Raw genomic sequence first — 20944 nt, 5'->3', positions numbered from 1 at the left:
ATGATCAGCTAATTAATCAAGGAGTTAGAGACTTGCCAAAGTACCATTTGTAATTTTGATTTCTAGTAAATACTGATGACAGGTTAGTTTGTTTACTTAGAACTACTGTCCACTTTAAGAGTCTTATCTTTTGCACATGAATTGGAGGACAAGTATTAAAATCATATGCACTGGTATACCCACAGGATCTGGGTTTAGTCTCAAACTTTGAATGCATCAGCCCTTCCATGAAATAGCTCTGAGTTGGGAGAGCATTCTGGGCATTGTCATGCAAATGAGGTCACCAAACATACCACTTTGCTTCAAAATTGAAGCATTTGCTCTGCAGTGACAAGTTGCTTTTAAAACTGGAGCAGGGTTTTCTGAGCTAAGTGGGCAACCCTATCTATCCTCTGAGATCCACTTTCTAAAATAAGTACCCATACATGAAGTCCTAATTCCATATCTGAGTGCTTATATTGGCACTTACTACATATCCATACATCTCTGTCACGGTTTAACCAGGCCAATCTCATTCTGATGCAGATTAAGGTGGTCCTTTATCCTTGAGTATTGTCCTTCTCCCACAGTCATACAATTAAAAAACCACCAGAAGATGCACATAGTACTGAGAAGTTGAGGTTGATCTGGTATTCAGCAACTCTTAAAGGCAAGGTCTCATGATACCTCGCTTCAACCAGTACAAATTTTAGTTAATGCTGCATCTTCTCAGCAGCCCTCAAGAATTTAGCCAGTATGTCATGAGGGAAAAACAAGTCCTCACCTGCCTCACAGTTCACAGAAAATACCTGTAATCAGAATTTTTTTTCAGTCTAGTTTTGGGACCAACTTCAGAAATGGTAAGAAAATGTGACATATGTTTATCTCTCTCTCTCTCTGTAACAAAATGAGCACATCCCAAATGCTACTTTTGTCTGTGCTTATGTAAAGGGGTGTGTAAGGAGCAACAGTGTTAAATGTAGTGACTCAGGATAAGGTAGCTTTTAACCAGCATCCTAATGCCCACTAGAAACCAGAATGGATTTCAGAGCACTGGCATTAAATTATAAAGAATGAGCAGAATCCAGATTTTTATTTTTGTTTCAATCCAAAATTGTATTAATTGCTTTTTGACTCAGTGGGAATTTTATTTTATTCCTTATCTCTGACCAGTATTGTTCTATGGGCTGCGCTGTATTCCATGGAGGTGACAAAGCTATACTATAGGCACAAATAATAGGTCTGTCACAGTAATGGAGGTACTTAATCTACTGCCCAAGTAAGGATTTCTAAAAGGTAATGCAGACTGTGGGTACTGGATAGCTGCAGTGCTGGAACAGCCAGGTTTCTCAAATCCCTTGTGGCCCAGTGTCAGTGGCATTGTCCGTGTGGTGCTGCATGATGCCTCAGCAATGGCTAATGGTTTCTTTACATGCAGGTTTGTGTATGGAATTCAAGGCATTCACATTTGAAAATGTAGATCTTAAGGATTTTGCAGCTTGTTATGTCAGTCCTCAGTCATGTATGTCTGTCCTCAGAAACTGGAGCTTTCTTGGGATGACTGGTTAAAGTTATCGAGAGAGTTGCTTTCAAAGTTGGATTCTAGTGTTCGCAGCACATTTAGAGGGTACCTCAACTCTAGGAACCAAGCTACCCTCAAACCATCCCAACATATAATTCTTTAAATATTTGGGTTCAAATTCTTAATGTTGATGTGAATGAATTCATAAAAGAAAAAGAAAGGATGTTGAGAAAGAGCTATTGCAGTTGTCCTTCTTTTTGTTGTTGTTGTTATTGTTGTTGTTGTTGTTGTGCATTAGCTACCTTATCTCCAAACCTCTTTTTGAGCAGTTATTTAAGTAAAACTTGGTGCTACATTTCCTTTTATTACAAATGCTATTTATACACAAATTGGAGCAGATCATGATGCAGCAAAGAACTTTTTATACTGCATAGATTGTGCAGCAAAATAGTGCTTTATCAGCATTACATGCCTCAGTGAGGGATGTTTTGCTGTTTTAAATCTCATCATTATGAGAAGAATTTATTATCTGGATACAAAGATTTTACTGGAAACTATTGAGCTAGGCTGTTGTCATCTAACTGAAAATGAAATCATGTTCATGATAATTAGACAAGGGGATTAATGAAAAACCCACACTGTATATACTGTTTACATACAACCTCAGAGATCTACTTTATCAGTTAGAACATGGTTGCATTCATTTTTGCTTCCTTGCCATGGGACAGTCCCAGAAATTGTGGGCAATCCTTTGCCCTTCTGCACTTAAACTCCTTATCTACAAACATAATGCAAAGTGAAGATGGTTGAGGTTTCATGGAGATAAAGCACATGGTGTGACAAGCCCGTCTGTGCCAGCTTTATGAAACAGAAGTGCCCAGTATGATCATCCTTGCCTTTTGTTCTACACAGCGCTGCTCAGGCCACGGATTTGTGAACGCTGCAAACCTCAATTTATCTGACTGCTTCCTCTCCTGTGCTGTTGGTTCTCAGTTGCACTGCAAGCTTCCCTGCCCCCACAATTTCCTCCCTTTACCCAGCCCTTTTCCCCAGACGAATCTGAGGTAGAACCTCCTAGCAATTTTCCAAGGTTCTGGGCTCAAAGACTAAACTAATTTATTTTTGAATTGCAGATCAAACATAAACTGCAAAGAAGCATTTAATCAGTTAGAAGAAACAAGGGTATGGCTTGTTTAAGTCCCAGAATCCATAAACCTGTAATGATTTTATTATATTGGTGTCAGTTTTCATTATTTTCATAAATGGGTGTTCCCTGCTTAATGCACAATATTTGCATCTGATGAACCAACGAGTTTAAACATGGTTTGTTTTAATGCTTTGTGAATTTGCATCCAAATTCATCAGAAGTAATTCTATTTGAAATCACACAGGGCTAAACACAGTGGTTGTAAATCTATTTGAATTGAGATGCCAGAATCAGCCCATTAATCTACAAATCTGCAATATAATTTTTGTAGGGTTGGTGGGCTTCTGGTCTGTTTTTTCATGATGAGGCAGTGGGGATACCAAGTGCATGTGTGGGAGGGGAGGTGTTTGAGGAGGTTGTGATAAACTGACCAAGTGGGAGTATATCTTTGTTATGGAAACTGGTCTGTGAAAGGATCATATGAAAGGCCAGAGACCATGGTTTGAGCATGTCTGTCACTGCCACTTGAGGTAGTTGCACGAGGAGAAAGCAAGTCTGTCAAATAAGCACATTCCCTAATATTTGGGATGATAGAGATTGGCATCAGCACCTTGCGATCGGTCTTCAGGGTGTCAGTTCACCCAGAGCTTGAAGTAGTGCTATAGCCTGTATTTAGTATTTTAAGTGTTCTTGCTAAACAGTCTGTTACCTTGGATTTTTCTGTGGTCTGTTGTTAAAAGGGGAATGCATAAATGCATCAAGGTTCACCTCCAACAGATACAGGCTGGTTTTGGAAGAAGAGCAGGGGGCTGTACTGTAGCAAACAGTGCTTCATTTCTTGAGAGCTGTAGAAGAAATCTGTATTTCATTCAGAGAAACTGGAGAATTAGTTTAATTTCTGTGTTCTTAAGTAGACTGAAATGTCTGAAATTAAGATGTTTGTTTAAGCTAATAGTTACCAGATTTGAAGATGAATATATCATTGTCTGAGAGTGCAAAAGAATGTATGTATGAGAGGGATTACTCTCCAAGAAGAAAGGTTTATCAACAACATTTTCCACACTACACATACTTCTGAAATGTAACAGTGAAGTTTTGGAGAAAACTATTTAAAGAAAGTAAATAATGCATGTTAAAAATACAAAAATGCTTACTTATCCATAATGTACATTAGCCTTTTTAAAGGAATGTATTCATTCATTTATTTGAATAGGTGACAATTCAAAATGGAATTCAGCTGATACTTTTGAAAATATTAATGTAATTATTTTGCTTAGTTATAATCAAGCTGAATTCAGTTTGAGAGGTATGTGTTTGTCTGAGGGCAAAAGTGATATTTAGCTAAACTTGTGTCTGCCTCCCTGCGGGAGCTAGCTGTCCTGGTTTGGCCCTTGTGAAGCTGAAATTCAGGAATCTATGTCCCTGTTTTGAATGGCTTGGACTGGAGCCAACAGGGTCCAGCTTAGAAAAGCATTTAGACCTGTGCTTAGCATTAGCTCTGTGCTAAATTCCCAAAGTCTTAACTACAGGCCCCTCCTTCTGCACTTGCAAGAATTGCGATGAGTAGGAAGTCTGCCATCTGACATCTGTGAAATGAGCTGGTAGACTTGAGTCTTTTTCATAATGAACCAGTTTCCATCTCATAAAATTCTGTAATTGCAGATGGTATCAGTGGACACCTATGACAATCTCAGCAGAGATTGCAGCCCGGCATTCCTCATTATAGGATACATGGACACTGAACTCCTCTCTGCTCATGAACGTGGGGTTGAGTCATTGACAGGGCATTATCAGGAAAATTGCAATGATGTGACTAGAGTTCCCGGTGGGTAAATGGAGTACCTCAACTCTTGGAGTTGACAATAGGCACTCCTAAGAAATGATAATGCAGTGATTAAGATTTAAAACTGGGACTCAGCCCACCTTAGAATTCTTGTGTGACCCTGGCAACACACTTCTTGTTGTTTTTCACTTTCCTGCCTGAAAAGTTAGTATAATGCTTTTTCCATTTTTATGGTATTATTTAGTGATAAATATGTTACCAATTGTGAGCAATTCACGAGATACAGTTTCAGATAGATGCCATTAGATTTTAAGTCTGTTCTGTTCAGTTTTCATTTGCATGTTCTTGTGCCTGCACTAGTGGAAAGCAGGCCAATTTTATTTTGCTTCCTAATTCTGCACTGAGGAAATCAGCTTTATGCAAAGATACCTAAAAATCTTTATAAAATTCACTCTATTGTTAGAGGCCCTAGAAAAAATAATATGTGAAAGAAGAAAAACATTAATTTTGAACTTCTTTTAGCTTGTTCTTTTAGGCACTGATATAATTTTTGTTCAGTCTGTGTACATTTTCACATATGCATTTTCTTTTTATAAAGAAAACAATATCATTCAAATATCTTCAGAGTCTTTTTTTATTTCAGTAGAAGCACTTGAATAAGGTTTTAAGAGTACTTGGAGACACAATGAAAGAAATGGTGAACTTTAGTGGGTTTTGGAGCACTGGAACATATCCCAAAGGTTTATAGCTACAGAATCTGTAAGGCCTACCTGTGACTTGCAGCAGGTGTTTCAACCTCTGATGCCATGGGCTGCTCCCAAGCTCTGTAATCTGCACAGATTTGAAATAACAAACCACAAAGAGTCCTGGTGATTGGTCTGTTCCATGCCAGAGGTTAGAAAAGTCTGAGCTCATTCAACTAAAGTAGCTAGAAAAACAGTAAGAAATATTTTTTTAAAAGGTAGCTGAAATAACCTTTTGACAAAAGTGTCAGGAGGAGCTGTTAGTTTCTTAGTGGTTTTGAAAATCAGATCTTCCAGGTGTCTCACTCCAGGCTTCTGGGGTTGGTTTTTTGTTTGGGGTTTGTTTTTGGTTAGGTTTTGTTTTTTGGTGTTTTTTTTGTTTGTTTGTTTGTTTGGGGTATTTTTTGGTTTTTTGGGTTTTTTTTGTGGGGATGTTATCTGGTCTCCATTTTGTCACATATCCCATGCTTTACTGCTGTCATAGAAATGGTCATTAATTCCTCTGAAATTTTGTCTACTGTACAAAAAAAAAAGGAACTAAGTTCCAGCAATAGTAAAAGTGCTTGGCTTCATTTATGCTATCGCTAAGGGTGCTGTACCAGGTCCCAGGTATGATGGCATTCACAGCAGAATGATGGCATTCACTGCAGCATGGACCATGTTACAGGCAAGTGAACCGTGGTGTTTTCAAACCACTTGATATTTTTTAGTTAGCATGGTTTTAAGCATTACTTGCTTTCAGTTGGAGACAGACATAGAGAATAAATCTTTGAACAAGTGCTTTCAGAATTGAGAACTAAGTGGCATTTTAAAATGTTTTAAATAAATATGCTCATTATTTAATTTTAAAATATTCACTCTTTTCCTAGTCTAAGTTGGGTCTCAGGAAGGAAAAAAAATTAAAAGAGCTCATGAGGTGACCTGACAGAGTGGCAGGGGTTGTTTACTAGTCCATATTTAACTAGGATTCATGCTTCATATGATTGACAGTCATTGCAAGTTCTTTGGGTTTTAAGACTTAAGGCACCACAGTCTTGAGTGAACTTTAGTTCAGAAGGGAGACATCTACAAAAGTTTTCTAAGTAGTTCCTTCAGAATCCCATGCTGCTTTTCACTGAATTGTTCTGGAATAGTATGGACTTGCAGTATAAATTGTGATGAGCTGGGTTAAGTCATATTCTTAACTACTGTACAGTCTGTTTATTCCATCTGGGACCTTCATCACCCTGGCACCTGAAAGTGGATGAGGCAGCTGAATTGACTTTCCATTTCTTACCATGTCTAGCCATCTTCCTGCAGTATGACATGAACATTCTAGTCTTTCATCAAAATAAGATTATGCTTATCAGATAGGGACAAAAATTTTCCTCTGTTCCTCTGTTTCCTCTGTTCTCTTCAGCATTTGCAGATTATGTAGCCAGAATATCTGCACTTAAACCTTCAATATTTCCACTCAAGTCAGACTTCTAATAGTTCCTGTTTCACTATTCTGAATATTCTGTAGTCAAGATCTCTCTTCTAGAAAGAGCAGTACATAATTTAGTTGTATCTGTACCAGAACAATGTGCAGCAGACATGCCTTTGAATGTGCAATTAAAAATTGCTTTGGCCTGTTTTCTTTTCCTGTTTTACATTTCATAAACTCATATGTAATTTGATGAACACTGTCATTCTTTAAATTTCTTCAGCATTATAGTTCTCAAGGGACTTGTCTCTCATTGAATATATTTTTTGCATATTTACTTTCTCCACAAGTGCTAGTATGCAGTAGCACAAGTTCAGTCTTACATTATTATTTTCTAATTTACTTATGCTACATCCTGGTTTTCTTTGTATTGATGTTAACGCTTCCAGTTTGGTATTAGCTCCCTATGCCATCTAAAAGCTGTTGATTTCTACCTCTAGTTAAGCAACAATTTAGGTATTGTCAACAAAATAATTATTCAGCTCTTGAACACACAACTTTGCAGCCAAGTGCAAGCAACATGATAAGTAGGTTCTGAGCCCTTTTGGAAGAGCTGCAGTTCAACAGTTTACTTTGTGTTTCATATGCAGCCCAGGAACATAGACCATCTTGCAGTTCTTGCATCAACAGTGTTCAGCGACAGTCCAGAAAGCACCAGCTTTGGTATCTTCTGTCCTGCTTTACCTACATCCTGCCTCATGTTTTCTAACACTGGAAGACAGATCATTTAAGTGCTACTCTATCAGTAGCACTGAAAATACATTTCTGTCAACAGAAGGGTCAATTACATGAACAGCTCTTCCTTTGAAGATATTCTGGAAACATGCTGCTTCCATCCTTCACCAGAGGTGAATGATGAAAAAAGGACTTTGTCATGAACTTGACCCTTGAAAGTGGTGTAAAAGTTACCCATCTCTCCAACCTCTATGCATCCATCTATCCAACCTCCCAGAACCAGCAAGTACCCCTGCTTCATGCTTCCTAAGTAATCCCAGCATTAGTGCTAGGCCTGTGACATTCTGAGGTGAAAAATCAGCATCAGTGTTTTCTGACACTTACCACTTTGGGCATGGTAAGCCTTGATGCTGTCAAGTGCTTCAGAGGAGTGAGGGGCAGCAAAGGGGAAGGCCTGTGCATTGAAACTGTCCCACCTATAACCAGCCCTATTCCTTCCTCCTCCTATGTTGTCATCTTGCACTGAGACTGACTTTTGGGGTGGGAAATCTGATGTCAGAAGTTTGAGAACTGCCTTCACAATTAATTCACCTTCATCTTAAGCCAGGTATCACTGTGGAGACAGCTGTACTCATGGCTGATCCTGTGTTGTGGTTGCACATGTAAGGCTAGAGCGTCTAATCATGTTGGGTTTTTTTCCAAAACACAGCTTGGCGTGACCTACAGCTTTCAGACTAAATTACTGTAGTGTTCCTTTCAAGCTGTCGGTCTATTGTGAAAATACATAAATACTATTTGCCACTGGTGTTACACTTGATGTTGTAAAAGCAAAGAAACTGATCTTTCTTCACTATAAACCTGTAAAGTGAAAACTATGAAGCCCTCTTCCCTTGTTTTCTTCTGAAACTGGTTGTAATCCTCTCTTCCTCGCACTGTGCCAGACTCTACAGCTTAACTAAATGTGTTTCCGTCCTCCAGTTTTCGTTCCTGCATTCCCAAGTAGGTGAGAGACTAAAAGGAAAATATCAACTGTATGTCAGTGCTTAGATAAAAAGCTGCAAATTTAAGTTATGAAGCTTGACCTTTTTAGCAAAACCTTCTATTGGACCAGTATAGTGGCAGTTTATTGCTTCTATTCGTGCAAATCAGGGATCATTCCAGTATGCTTTTGATGAAGTCAACAAAAGAGAGCACGTTCATCTCCTCCAATGTTTTGGACATTGAAACAGAGTATTTTTTTTCCAACTAAGATAATGCATTAATTGCTTCACTTAGTAGATGAGCATTAGCTTTTGATATAAGCCATCCCATAGACTCCTGACACTTTGCATGCTGAGCAGTCTTGTCCTTGAAGTTACTGTAGTGCACAATGATCAGAACTTACCGCTGATGTTTTGTTAGCATTTACCAGCAGTGTCTTGGCAGAGGGTGACCTCCAGTACTGTCTCGAAACATTTTCAATTTACAGACTCAAGAATTTTTGCTGCCTTTGCCTCTCATTCTTTTGAGGAGGTCAGCCCTTTATGAATTTGCCACAAGAAAGAAGTTCAGAATACCCTATATACTTAAACAGCTTAATAGGAATATAGCCGCAATGAACACACAACATACAATTCATTTTAATATTTATAGAAGAAATTCATGTTGTTTTAAGTGTACACAAGCAGCTGCTGTCATTTGGCTATGAGCAGATGTTAGACCTCCGAAAGCTTCACTGATAATTAAAATACTAACAGTTAGTGTTTTACCCCAGCTGCAGGTTCTGTTTACTGTAAATTTGATTTTAATGGTGCCTCTGTGCAGTTATTGAATAGAGGTTTGTTTTCTACTATACATGCAAAAGTGTCTACAATGAAGACAAATGGTTATTTCCCATAATTTACTCTGGAAAGATATGAATATAGCTGTAATGTAGTTGAATTTATAAATGAAATACAGATATGACTATCACATTTGAAATGGTAGTTTCTGCTGTCTTAACTAACAAAAAGAACTAGGGAAACTTACTATTTGTAGTTATTCCCAAGCATTCCTCCTAAAAACTGCTGTGGTTTTTAAATGGGTTGAGATGTGCCCTCAAGCAAAGAACAGGTGCTTCTTTTTACTGAAAGGTGCATTAATCAGAAGAGATAAATACAGAGAATCATGATACTCATAGTTGATAGGTATGCTGAAGAATATAATTTCTGCTTGATCATTTAATAGCATGATGTTTTATTTTGGGTATCCCTTACAAATGTCTGTTCTCTTTTTTTCATATATGTACATCAAATGTTGGCCAGCCATTTTCAGAATTGTTAATCCCAAGGGCCTGATTATGCAAACACAATGCATAATGCAAGCAACCATGTTTAGTCCCTTTGAGACTATTGAGGCTAACTCTGGCAGTAAGCACTACGCTTGATAAATAAATGTTTATAAAACCAGGATCTGAATGTATATATTCTTGAAAAACAAAAACTTTTGCTGAGATAACAATGACAGAAGGGTTTTTTCCTTTTTTTGACAAAGCTGTTAGTGTCTGGCACTAGACCTATTTCAGAAATCCAGATAATTTTCCCTATGAGCAGAGCTTGGGGGGTTTTTCCCCTGATTTTTCTCCCATATTAGTGTATTATTTTTCATATTATATTATATGTTCTGTCTGCCTAGGAAACAGAAATCTCTGGTTTGGCCAAGCGCAACCAGAACCCCTTGAAATTGGAATTCTGATTTAGAAGTGCTAAGAATGCACTCTCCATTTGCACTGCAGGGGATGAAACAGAAAGAGTGCATCCGAGTATCATCAATGTCAGTTGTTCCCAAACTGAGGGCCAGAGTAGTCTTTGAAGCTGGACTGCCAAGAAATGTCCAGACTGGCTAGCCTCATCTCAAGCTGCTAAATTGCACTGGAAGACATAGCTGAAATACTCCAGATGCATTCCTGATGCTGCTTGCCCGTGTAGGTAATTGCTGCATATGCCACAGAGAGGTTTTTGCTCACACATCAGAGTTGAGAAGAGCAGCCTGCATGGTGGCAAGCAGGCAAAGAGAAAAGTGGTTTGCAAGTAAACCAGTTTCTCTGCAACTTAGGCAGCTGTAAATTCTGTATGTTAACACTGTACATGTTTGCCATGATCAGTGGGAGTTTTGTATGAATGCAGATATTTTATTTGCATTCCTTCTGTAACACTGGGCTCTGTAGCATTCATTTTTGACTTTGAGTGCAGGAAAAGAGAAACTGAAATTTTTCCTAGAGAAGGCCATTTCCCAAAGGTTAATTAGACACTGACGGGAAACTAAACCAAACCAAACAAACTGCCTAAACACTCTAACTGAACAGCTTGGCTATTTAATTTGGTGGTTGTCTTTTTCTTTTGTCTTTTTGTGGCCGTTGACATAGTTCTGTAAGATGTGGAAGGTAAAAATAGCAAGCAGGAAATTTCAGTCTGTTTTTCAAAAGAAAAAATATTACAAGAGTACTTGCACATTTTTAGAAAGCTTAAAGATATCTACTACTTTTTAAGATATCTGAAATGTTTAAACTTCATCCTTTTTCAATCTGTTCTTAGAAGGCCTTGAAGTTTCCAAACATGATTGAGTGGTTAAGGACAGAACTAGAAGCTAAGTCTGTTTTGAGTTTCAGAATTGAAATATGACAATACTGGATTTTTAAATATAAAATAAATTATGAACATTATTTGGGATTTTTTTTGTTGTTGTTGTGGTTTTGATTTTTTTTCAGTAATAATATATTGAAAGGGGGAAAAATGAAGCCTTGTTGTATTAGTATCTCTTGAGATTTATGTAATTTGTGTCAATGGTGGAATTTTTTTATGTCTCTTAGGGAGCTGGTAAAGTCCCTTATAGGTATACTTATTTGTATTGCTTTACAAATATTTGCTGCCTTTGTGGACATAATAGTTGTAACTGGACCATTTTGGGTTCCTGATTTATTTCACTTCTTGGTTTGACTCATCATATTTTCTTTCCTTCAGCAGAAGACATGAGTGAGCCTTTACAACCTCTTATTTAGTAGCTTAACTAGCTGGTTTAAAAAATGCTGAACTATACATTGCTTGCACATAAGAGCCTCGCAAATGATAAAGAACAGTTTTTACTATGGTCAAGAAACAGAGATGTGAAAAATGCATCTCATTATTATGGCCTCTGAACATAAGGGAAATCCCAAATTATGCCACAGTTCTTAGATTGTACTTAATTAATTAGAGGTAGATCATTACAAAAATAATTGAAATAAAACAGAGCAAAACTTGTAGCTTGATCAAGGCATTTGGAAAGTGGACTTACTGTACCATTCAAAATATTGTGCTGCCATGTAGACAATAACTTTTAAAATAAGAAAATCAGTTGCTTCTTCAAGTGATGTTAGACATAAGGAGATTTTTTAAAATCTTTTAAATTCCTTATAGGTTGCATTTAATTTGAAGGAAAAGATGTTTCTTTGCATTCACATTATTTAATACTCATTGCATTTTGGCAGATATGAAATGTTTGTTTGTGTCAATAAATAATATACCTAATGACCAAAGTATGAAAAATTAAGTGTTGCTGAATTGGGGACTATAAATCAGGCCTCCTAGAACTTTTACAGAAAAGAAAAAATAGCTGTTTTAAGCTAGCTGTGTAAATGCAGATCATTTCCGTCTTCATAACAGATTATTTCATTTATGACTTACTGCTTTGTCCTAAAGGTGCTCCTTGTGAAGGATGTCCTCAGCCCAGCCTCACCACACACAGCCGCTTGCTGCAAGTTTTGGGGAAGGATTAGAATTCTAAAGAGGCTGCTGGCTGAGAGCAAGGTGGTGCTTTACATATAATATTAGCCCAGACTTTCCTCACGCGTTACGCGTTTCTTTCTGAGACAAGTCTCCTTAATGCCATCTTTATCTGCTACACGATGCATGAAATCTACTTTCTGTTTTAGAACTGCAGCTGACCCCCGACCCCACGAGTGGCACCACAATGTGACCTTTCTATTGTCATCAGCTTTCATTCTCCTGAAAATTCTATGAATTTTTATTACAAGTTTTTTTAAACCAAGCTGAGGCTTCAACAAATTACTTGACACAGATGAGATGAAGTTGTTGAAGTAGTGTTAGATAAGTTTTACAGCCAGCATGTGTGCTGCTGAACAGTACAAAGCCAGTGTCCTACAATGTCATACACCAGTAACTGCTGAGCCTACTATTGGATAAATACATCATTTTATGGAACATTGATTGTTCTATAAACCCAATGGAGTATTATGCTCTATGATCAAACCATTTAGATTGTGTGTAGAGCACAGAAAATGCCATATTCAGGATGGTACTAAAAGTGCCATTTGTGTATTTTATGGATGTCATTACGGGGGAAACTTCTCTCTGTAGGCCCTGTTTACTGCAAAATTTTTTAGTCTGTAATGACATTTTTCATTCACAACGTATGCCTTCAAGAGAGGGGGCCCTTGTTTTATTTGTTTCATTCGAGTTTACTGCACAAATCCTGTACATTTTAATTAAATGTAAGCTTAACAAAAGAATAAGGTATTTATTCTGTGGGGAACAAATGATGACAGTAACAAAAGAATAAAACAGACACACAAAAGGAAGTCAGGTATTGAGTAAGAGAGAGGGGAAAAGGTACTAAGCCCTATTTCTAGTTTCCCAGACACACATTAAACATCAAAGCATTTCTTTTAGCCCTATTTCAGGAGTTTGTGGTCTCAGAGAATTAAAATAACCTGTGAATATGGATTTAATGTCTAAAATATCCCAACATTTTCAAATAAAAAACTAACAGTCGCTCAGGACTCCAACTGATAAATAATGGCTCTGCTGAAATGACAGACTTCTTGGAAAGAAACCAATTCTCTGATCATTGCACCCCTAGATATGAAACACCTCCTTACAAATTGTCTGAATATGAGCTCTTGTATCATTATATTTTGTCATTTTAATGCCTATTTGTGTATCTTTTTAATTTGCAATGACATGCAATCAGCAACAAGTCCACTTTTCCCAATATTAATGTGGGCTTGTATTGCAGCTTATGTTTGCCGTGTCAGCCAACACTTACCCCTTCCCTTTAACATTAAGAGGGGGTGAGAGGCAGGCTGGGTTTACTGGGAAAACATGGTTTGTTGATACATACAGTCCAATAATGTAGCATGTTCCTTAAATACATAAAAATTCCTACAAATGTTGTGTTGGATTCCAGTGCTTCATTATAAGAATAGCAGCTAAGCCCCAAAATCTGTTGTTTTCTAAATATCTTCCCTACTTGTCTTTTCACTGTTGAAACAAAAGAAAACCAGTAAAATCTGCAATTTATATTTACCATGAAAAATCACTAAAATTGAAGTTGATGTTCTCAGTAAATTCTTGGTCATAGTCCAGTTAAAATTTAAAGTTACAGTAGATTCACATTAGTTTAAATGACACTTGAACTTCTACACAGCTCAACATTAATTCATTATAGTTGAAATGGAGGAATCTTCAGTGGGTGAATCTTTTACAATCTGATTGAGGCTGTTACATTTTATAGGAGCCATTTTTCAAAGCAGTACTGACAGCACTCGAAGTTATTAAATTGCTGAATCAAAAGATGGACCTGCAATCGCATTTATGAACTGTGATGGAATAGCTGGGGTTGCACTGAGCTGAGGTTAAGATGTTGGTGTAGTTAAGCTTCATCACACCCCTTAGTGACAGCAGTATTTACCCATGTAGTTTACTTTAATGGTCAGGAAGTGGCTTAACTCACCTCTGGATTCAAATAGATTAAGTAAGCAGTCAGAATGGCATAATTATCAGTGCTGCGAGGGATTCACCAGATAGCTCTTCACCCAGGAGACTTCCCATTCAATTGCACAGTAAAGACTGGAGTTGCAGAGATTCACAGGCACGGCATTTATTTGAGGAGATAAAAACAGGGTGAATTTCCTTTCTCTTTCCCTTCCCCAGACTAGAGCATCTCCTCAATACACTGATGCTGTGTCCTGTATGTAAATTATTATGATCTTTGGAGAAAGATGTCATGATTTTAGTGTATGTGCATGTGAAAATTATCATTGTAGAGTTATTTTGATTTTGAAATCCAGTGGAAAATGCATGATTTGTGGAGTTATTTTGATTTTGTGCCACATCATTGCCAGGCTCCTCTTTTATCTTGTCAACAAAGCAAGATTCTTGAGAGAATTAATTACTTCTACTCTATTACAAAATGTGGAGGATAATTGTCATTTTATGTTGATTTCCCCTTCCTACTTTTCTGCTCTTTTGGGGGTCATGTGAATGTCAGTGCCTACAGAGAGCACAGAAAAAGTGGGAATAAGAACCAGTTGTATATCACAGTAAGCTTACTTCTTGCTTAATACCTGACAAAATGTAGTTCAATTGCATGGGCCAGATTTTTATGCAGCATCACCTATAAACACTTTAATGGTTTAAATTATTAATTTTCTATTCCAAAGAAAAGAAAAAAACTGCCTTGCAAACTAGGAATAAGAAAGTTATATGGTGTCTGTTTAGACTTGTGAAGGGGATTTGCAGCCTTTCAGCTTGACAAAATTACTTCTTTGTGCTTCACAGTACAGTTCTCTACTAGAAGCTCTGTAATTGAAAAAAGGATGGATGGATGGATGGATGGATGGATGGATGGATAGATAGATAGATAGATAGATAGATAGATAGATAGATAGATAGATAGATAGATACCAGTATAAGACCTTAGTCTTTTAATTATTGATGTTATTTTGGAATTTTAGCTTGATATGCACCTTAACACAGCAAGTTGCTAGAAGCTGCAAGGCACCAAGTATTCAGTCTTGGAGTAAATCAGCTTCTAAGTGTGAACTTACCTTTAACCAAATGAGTGTTTTTTAGAGCCCATTTTAATTCTCTGTGGGATCAGGGTCTGACAGCTCTATGCTTTGAAATGAAAGAGCCCCCTTAGACCAGCTTTAGTATAATTTTCTTGGTCTCTTGAGTTCAATGAAGCACATTGTTCACTAGAACTTGCTTGGAAAGTACAGTGCTAGCCTGAAATTTCACTTTTAAGTGTCACTTTTTTTTCTTGCCTGTTTTTATCCCAAGCAAGCCATGGCATATCTATTTGTGTTAGTGGTAAGAAACTACACCTGTTATTCCAGAGATGTGATTTCAGTTTGTGTAGGTGAATTTAAACTGGAATGTGGATAGGGGCAGTTTCAGCAGCATGGACTTTATCAGCTTTCCCAAGGCCCATCTGCCATTAGACCCTCACCTTGTTTGCAATGTCCAGCACCCACTCATCTCTCCATGTGCACTGATTGTGTCCCACAGCTTGCTCCCAGCACATGGAGGAGCTTTCTGGGTGCTTCTGGAGGGCACTGCCATGGGGAGACAGGGAGGGATAGAGCTGTCCTTCTATGGACATCCACAAAGCTGGCCACAGGGTCCTCTTATTTCTGTCCTCCCAAAAACATGTAGGCCATGCTTGGAGGGTGACGGCCTTGACTTTGTGCAGCCTTGGGCACCATTTGCCTTGCTGAAGCTTTATTGTTAGTGGTGAGAATTGAGAAGGAAACCTTCAATGAGACAAAACCAAACTGGGTGACACAGCAAGCAGCTGGAATATGGGGGTTACAGGTATTATAGTTTGTTAATTGATTTCATGCAGAAATAATTAAGATGTGTAATTGGGGGTTCTCTGGATTAGATTTTATAGAATATCCTACTTAGGGTAAGAAAACTACTGAGTGTTTTTGCCAGGTAACTGGGTAAGTGACTGAGTCAGTCACATGAGCCAGAGAAGATGCTGGATGGAAAAGGAAGGGGAAGACAGTGGCATCAAAATGACAGCGTGGCAATGACCTCACCAACAAAAGCAGGGTATTAAGAAGATCAGCCACAGTTTCTCACACCAAGATATGTTTAATGTAATATACAATCCAAAAATTCATTACTGAAGTACCAAAATATCACCAGTAGGATCTTCTATAAAAGATGTGGCTTTTATCTGTATACGGTATTTTTCTGGGCTTTTTTTAATACAGAATATTTTTAAAAACACATTTAAATTGTTAATAAGCTGCAGCATTATTTCAACCTGTAAATATGTTATTTGGAAAACATGCAAATTGGTTTTGTTCATTTGCTTATTTTATGTATGTTTTCTGTCAATGAAATCTAAAAATTGTCAGGGAATTTTTTTTCATTTAAGCTACAATTGTTAAAGTAATGAACTGATACTTGCCATGATACCATGTTAACAGCATATTTTGTCTTGTAGGCATTGTGTCCAAGTCCTATGAGTGCCGACTGAAGGGGCAAGGAGCAACCTTTGTGGAAACCACGAGCCCTTTTACGGCAGCAGCACTGGGAGAGGTTTCTCCAGTGAAGGAGAAGGCCTTTCAGGGCAGCAGGAGACAGCCACAGTCCCCCGAGGAAGTCCAGCAGTTCATTATTATTCAAGGATACGACGGCGACTTTGCCATCGACGCTTCCGTGGAAGAGACAGCAGCGGCCACCCTGCAGACACTGGCGATGGCGGGGCAGATGGCCAGGGTGGTCCACATTACAGAGGATGGGCAAGTCATAGCCACAAACCAAAACGGCTCCCACGTGAGTAGTGTGGTTCCTGAGCAGATCCTTACGGAGCAGTTAGCAGACGGTGCCACACAGGTGGTGGTGGTTGAAGGAGCAGGAGCTGACATGGAGGAGGCCGTTCAAATAGACGCGGTTCCTGACTCCAGTAGCACGGTACTGCAGCAGATAATGCGACAAGAAGTTTTAGATGCTTCTGAGGCTACAGTCCATCCTCCGGAGTCCTCCTCAGCATTAGATGCCCTGCTTTGTGCTGTGACAGAGCTGGGTGAAGCGGAAAACAAATCCGAACTCCTTGACAGATGCAGGTCTGGTCACAAAGACTTCTTGCAAATGCCGAACCCAGAGGTGCCCAGCATTCCCAGTGATGCAGAGGGACAAGAAATACAAATGTTCCATGAAGTTCAGGAGACTCAGGAAGATACCAAACCTATGGAAGTAGTGACACGGGTCATGCACCCATCGGCTATAATTGCATCTCAGGAGAGAGCTCAGGCTGCCTTCAAGAACATGGTGCAAGGAGTGTTGCAGTTTGCTGTGTGTGACACAGCTGCGGCCGACCAGCTCATGAAAGAAGGTGTCACCCAGGTCATTGTAAATGAGGAGGGGACTGTGCATATGGTAGCTGGAGAAGGTTCTCAGATAATTATGCAGGAAGCTGGTAGCCACACGCTCAGTGTGCAGAGTGAGCACATGGATTTAGTGGAGTCGGATGGGCAAATATCACAGATCATTGTCAGTGAAGAATTAGCTCAAGCCATGGCTCAGGGTTCTGATGGTGACTTCTCTGAAGGTGCAACACATTACATCGTCACAGAATTGCCACCAGACATGCAGGATGAGCCTGGTGTGTACTCACACGCTGTGATAGAGACAGCTGGGTCCCAAGACATTCTGCAGGCTGGTACTGCTATAAAAGCAGAAGCTGTAGCCCCTGATAGAGCAAGAGAACAGTTAACAAGCATGGTCATTTATACAGAGGGTGGCTCACAGGTAATTCAGGGCCAGAGAGATTATAACAAAGTACAAGAAGCATGAAGAGCTCCACTCGTAGGCTGGGTGCAGAGCAGAGCTGGATATTACCAGAATCATGGAGGCACTGTATTCCTGGAATGCTTTCAGTAAAGCCTTCTCAGTAGAACCTCCTCCAAACCAGGTAACAAATACATGTCCTGCTAATAGGAGGAGTTCATTGAAGAGGATAAAACAATTTTGCTACAATAGCTCTAAGAACTATTATATGCGATTATTATACAACAAGCATACTAGGGTACAAAACAGGATAAAAAGCCTCCCGCCCAAAGTAGAAATTGTTCTGTTCAGTGCTTTCTTTGTTGATGTTTTTGTCTTAATGTTGTTTTATCTCAGGGTAATTCCCTGCCTTCTGTCATTTTTGTATAACATAATCACAGGAGTAAAATAATTGCACTTACATGTACATTTTGTGAACAGATAAATATGCAAAAAAAATACAAACCCCCACAATAACAAGGTGAACAGGTAAGCATACATATGATATTGGGTGCCCTTCTTCATTTTAAAGTAGAACAGGTGACATTTTGCTTTCTAAAATCTTACTTTAAAACATGCTTGGCTAAAAATATGTCATCAAAATACGGATTTTTTTGCATCTAAAATTAAAGTTTTCGTAGTACTTTACTCTTTCATGGTAACACATTAGACTTTCCCTAAAGAAGAGCTCAAAAAAGCTACACTTCAGAAAATCCTTGATTATACATATTCAGGAAGAACTTGATGCCTGTAACTTCCATTTAATTTTAGATGAGAGTCCTACATAAATGTGCATTTTTTGAAAAAAATATTGTCACTGTCAGTGTTTTGCTTTTCTTATAACTAGTGCTTCATATAAATACCATTTTGCAGTTCATTTTGTGAGCTACTTCTCAAATGTTAGGAGGATTTTTAAAGAAAATTCTGACATTGACATTAACAAGTAGGGGGAAAAAAAAGGTGACCTTGTATTTCTTGCTTAGTCCAGAATGTCAGTTATTTACTTGTGGATATACTGCAATTGTTCAATGCAAGTTCATGTTGAAAAGATTTGTTTCATGATAAAACTGCTTCTGTTTCTTTAGAAAAATTGTAAAATATAAGCTGTCAAGGTTTGGGGATTTTTTTTTTTTTGTCTTTCAAATAAAATGTTAGCATTAAAATGAAGCATCATGATTTTTAATATTAAACAATAAACAGAACTGGCATTCAGCAGGCGCAAACGAATGCTATCTGTTATGTCTGTGGATTTTCTCTTTTCTCTTTTCCTTTCTCTAGCTTGCTAGATAGATAAAGATAAAAGAATCTAATTTCTGAAGTGTGCCTCATGCATGCTTAATATAATTGTGTAAGTGTTTAGGGTATAAGCCATGCTGACTCTAGAGATAACTGGGTTTCCTATCATGTTTAATATCTTAAAATTATCAACTGTAAGAAAGTTGGGGTGGGGTAAAACAATAGTTCCTTCCTGAAGCAACTGCTTAAAAATGTATTTTCTGAAAGGGCTGCTGAGAAAAGGTGCTTCATTCTGGGGCTGTAAGATCCTGCTGCCTCTTCATCTCTTATTATTATTATTTTTCAAATTTTGTTATTTTCCAAGAGTTGAGGTTGTGTCTTTGTCAAACCCCCAAAAAAGTAAATTTCAAGTTAGACATCAAGATTCATAATTAGGCGAGTTTGACTTGCTCATCTTTCTTAAAAGTGACAGGCTGTTCACTTACTCTTAAATACTGTCTTCAGCAAACAGTGACAGGATCAACTCCCGTTTGTTATCAGGAAAAAGGTGACCTTTACAAAATGATGGCCCTCTGCAAGACTCTCACAGATGTTCAAAAAAACTGAATGTTTTTCAGTGGAAATATTTCTTCTTGATCATTTCTCCTGTTAACTGTAGCCCTGTGGTCTTGCAGCTTGGATGCTAATTCTTCGCTGTGCTTAGTCCTGTATGGCTAACCTTTCTGCTGCAGTACAGGGTGTTGACACTGACATGCTGCAGTTTACCATTTGTGATTTATTTAGGATAAATATGTCTCAGGTGGCATTTAATCCTTCATAAAACCAGTGTAGCCTGCAGTGTCAAACCAGCAATCACATTGTATGCACAATGAAAAGAGCAGACCTTTGCATAAAAAAAAAGCCCCAGTGGTAGATGTTCCTGTGCTTGGGAGCACTACAAAGGATTCACTAACCTACCATGTGCTGTAATTACCTGAGAGCTCAGATTAACAATACTTTTCTCTGAGTCTGATCAGGAGACCTAATATTTTCCTAGGGCCTTTTTTTTTTCCTTCTTTCTAATGTGCACTTTAAAGTTAACTTATTAGTGCCCTACAAATGTAACATTAGAAATCAAGGATGACATTCGTTCCTGTGCTGTTATCCTGCTTAAGGACTCCATGGACTGTCTCAACCCCATGCTAGAACGCTCTCTGCCATACACTGAAAGTTGAGGCTATGGCAGGTCTCTTCCAGTGCCTAGGAAACATCTCTGGCATTTGTCTCCCTCCTGTGCCAGAGCTCCTGGCATTATCCCAGATCATAATCTGGGAGGAGATGAGCTGGATTGTTCTATGGATCTTCCAAGCATTCCCATGCCTTCTGCCTTGGAGAGCAGTGAAGATTAGGCAGCAGAGGGAGGCATTTAGACTAGAGCAGCAGCACTTGAAAAGGCCCTGACCCTCCAAGGGGCATGCATGGAGCTGGTGGGGCACCTGTGACATGTCCAGGAACAGGCTCAGAATTTGCCGGGGCCCTTTGCCACAGGCAGCATCCAGTGTGGGAGCATCACAGAACTTGTGTGGTGGATTTAGGAAGGTGCCTAGCCCAGGCAGCCATTCACTACAAGTGTGTTTTGCTGTTTGGTCTAAATACCTTCAGGTGCCTGTCTCCAGAGAATTCAAGGACTGTGCTATAATGGAAGTGATTGTTGAGGGGGCAATATTCCCATGTCTGTCCGTTGCTTCCTGATGTTCTGGCTGCCAGAGCCATTGACTTAATTTTCTCTTTGTTATCCATTCTGAATAAGCATTAATGAAGTTGGATTATACCGT

At 38.6% G+C, this 20944-nt stretch overlaps 1 protein-coding gene across 1 annotated transcript in view; it reads left to right on the top strand.

Moving 5' to 3' along the window:
• ZNF407 (zinc finger protein 407) overlaps positions 1-19126 on the top strand; it is a 335977-nt gene extending 316851 nt beyond the window's left edge. The window contains 1 exon segment of the mRNA XM_053933898.1: positions 16570-19126. Coding sequence (XP_053789873.1) covers positions 16570-17921 — 1352 coding nt within the window. The 3' untranslated portion in view covers positions 17922-19126.
• The last annotated feature ends 1818 nt before the right edge of the window (positions 19127-20944 follow it).

The sequence above is a fragment of the Vidua chalybeata genome, chromosome 1, assembly GCF_026979565.1.
Source record: "Vidua chalybeata isolate OUT-0048 chromosome 1, bVidCha1 merged haplotype, whole genome shotgun sequence".
Lineage (NCBI taxonomy): Eukaryota > Metazoa > Chordata > Aves > Passeriformes > Viduidae > Vidua > Vidua chalybeata.
This window is presented reverse-complemented; position numbering and strand designations above follow the sequence as displayed.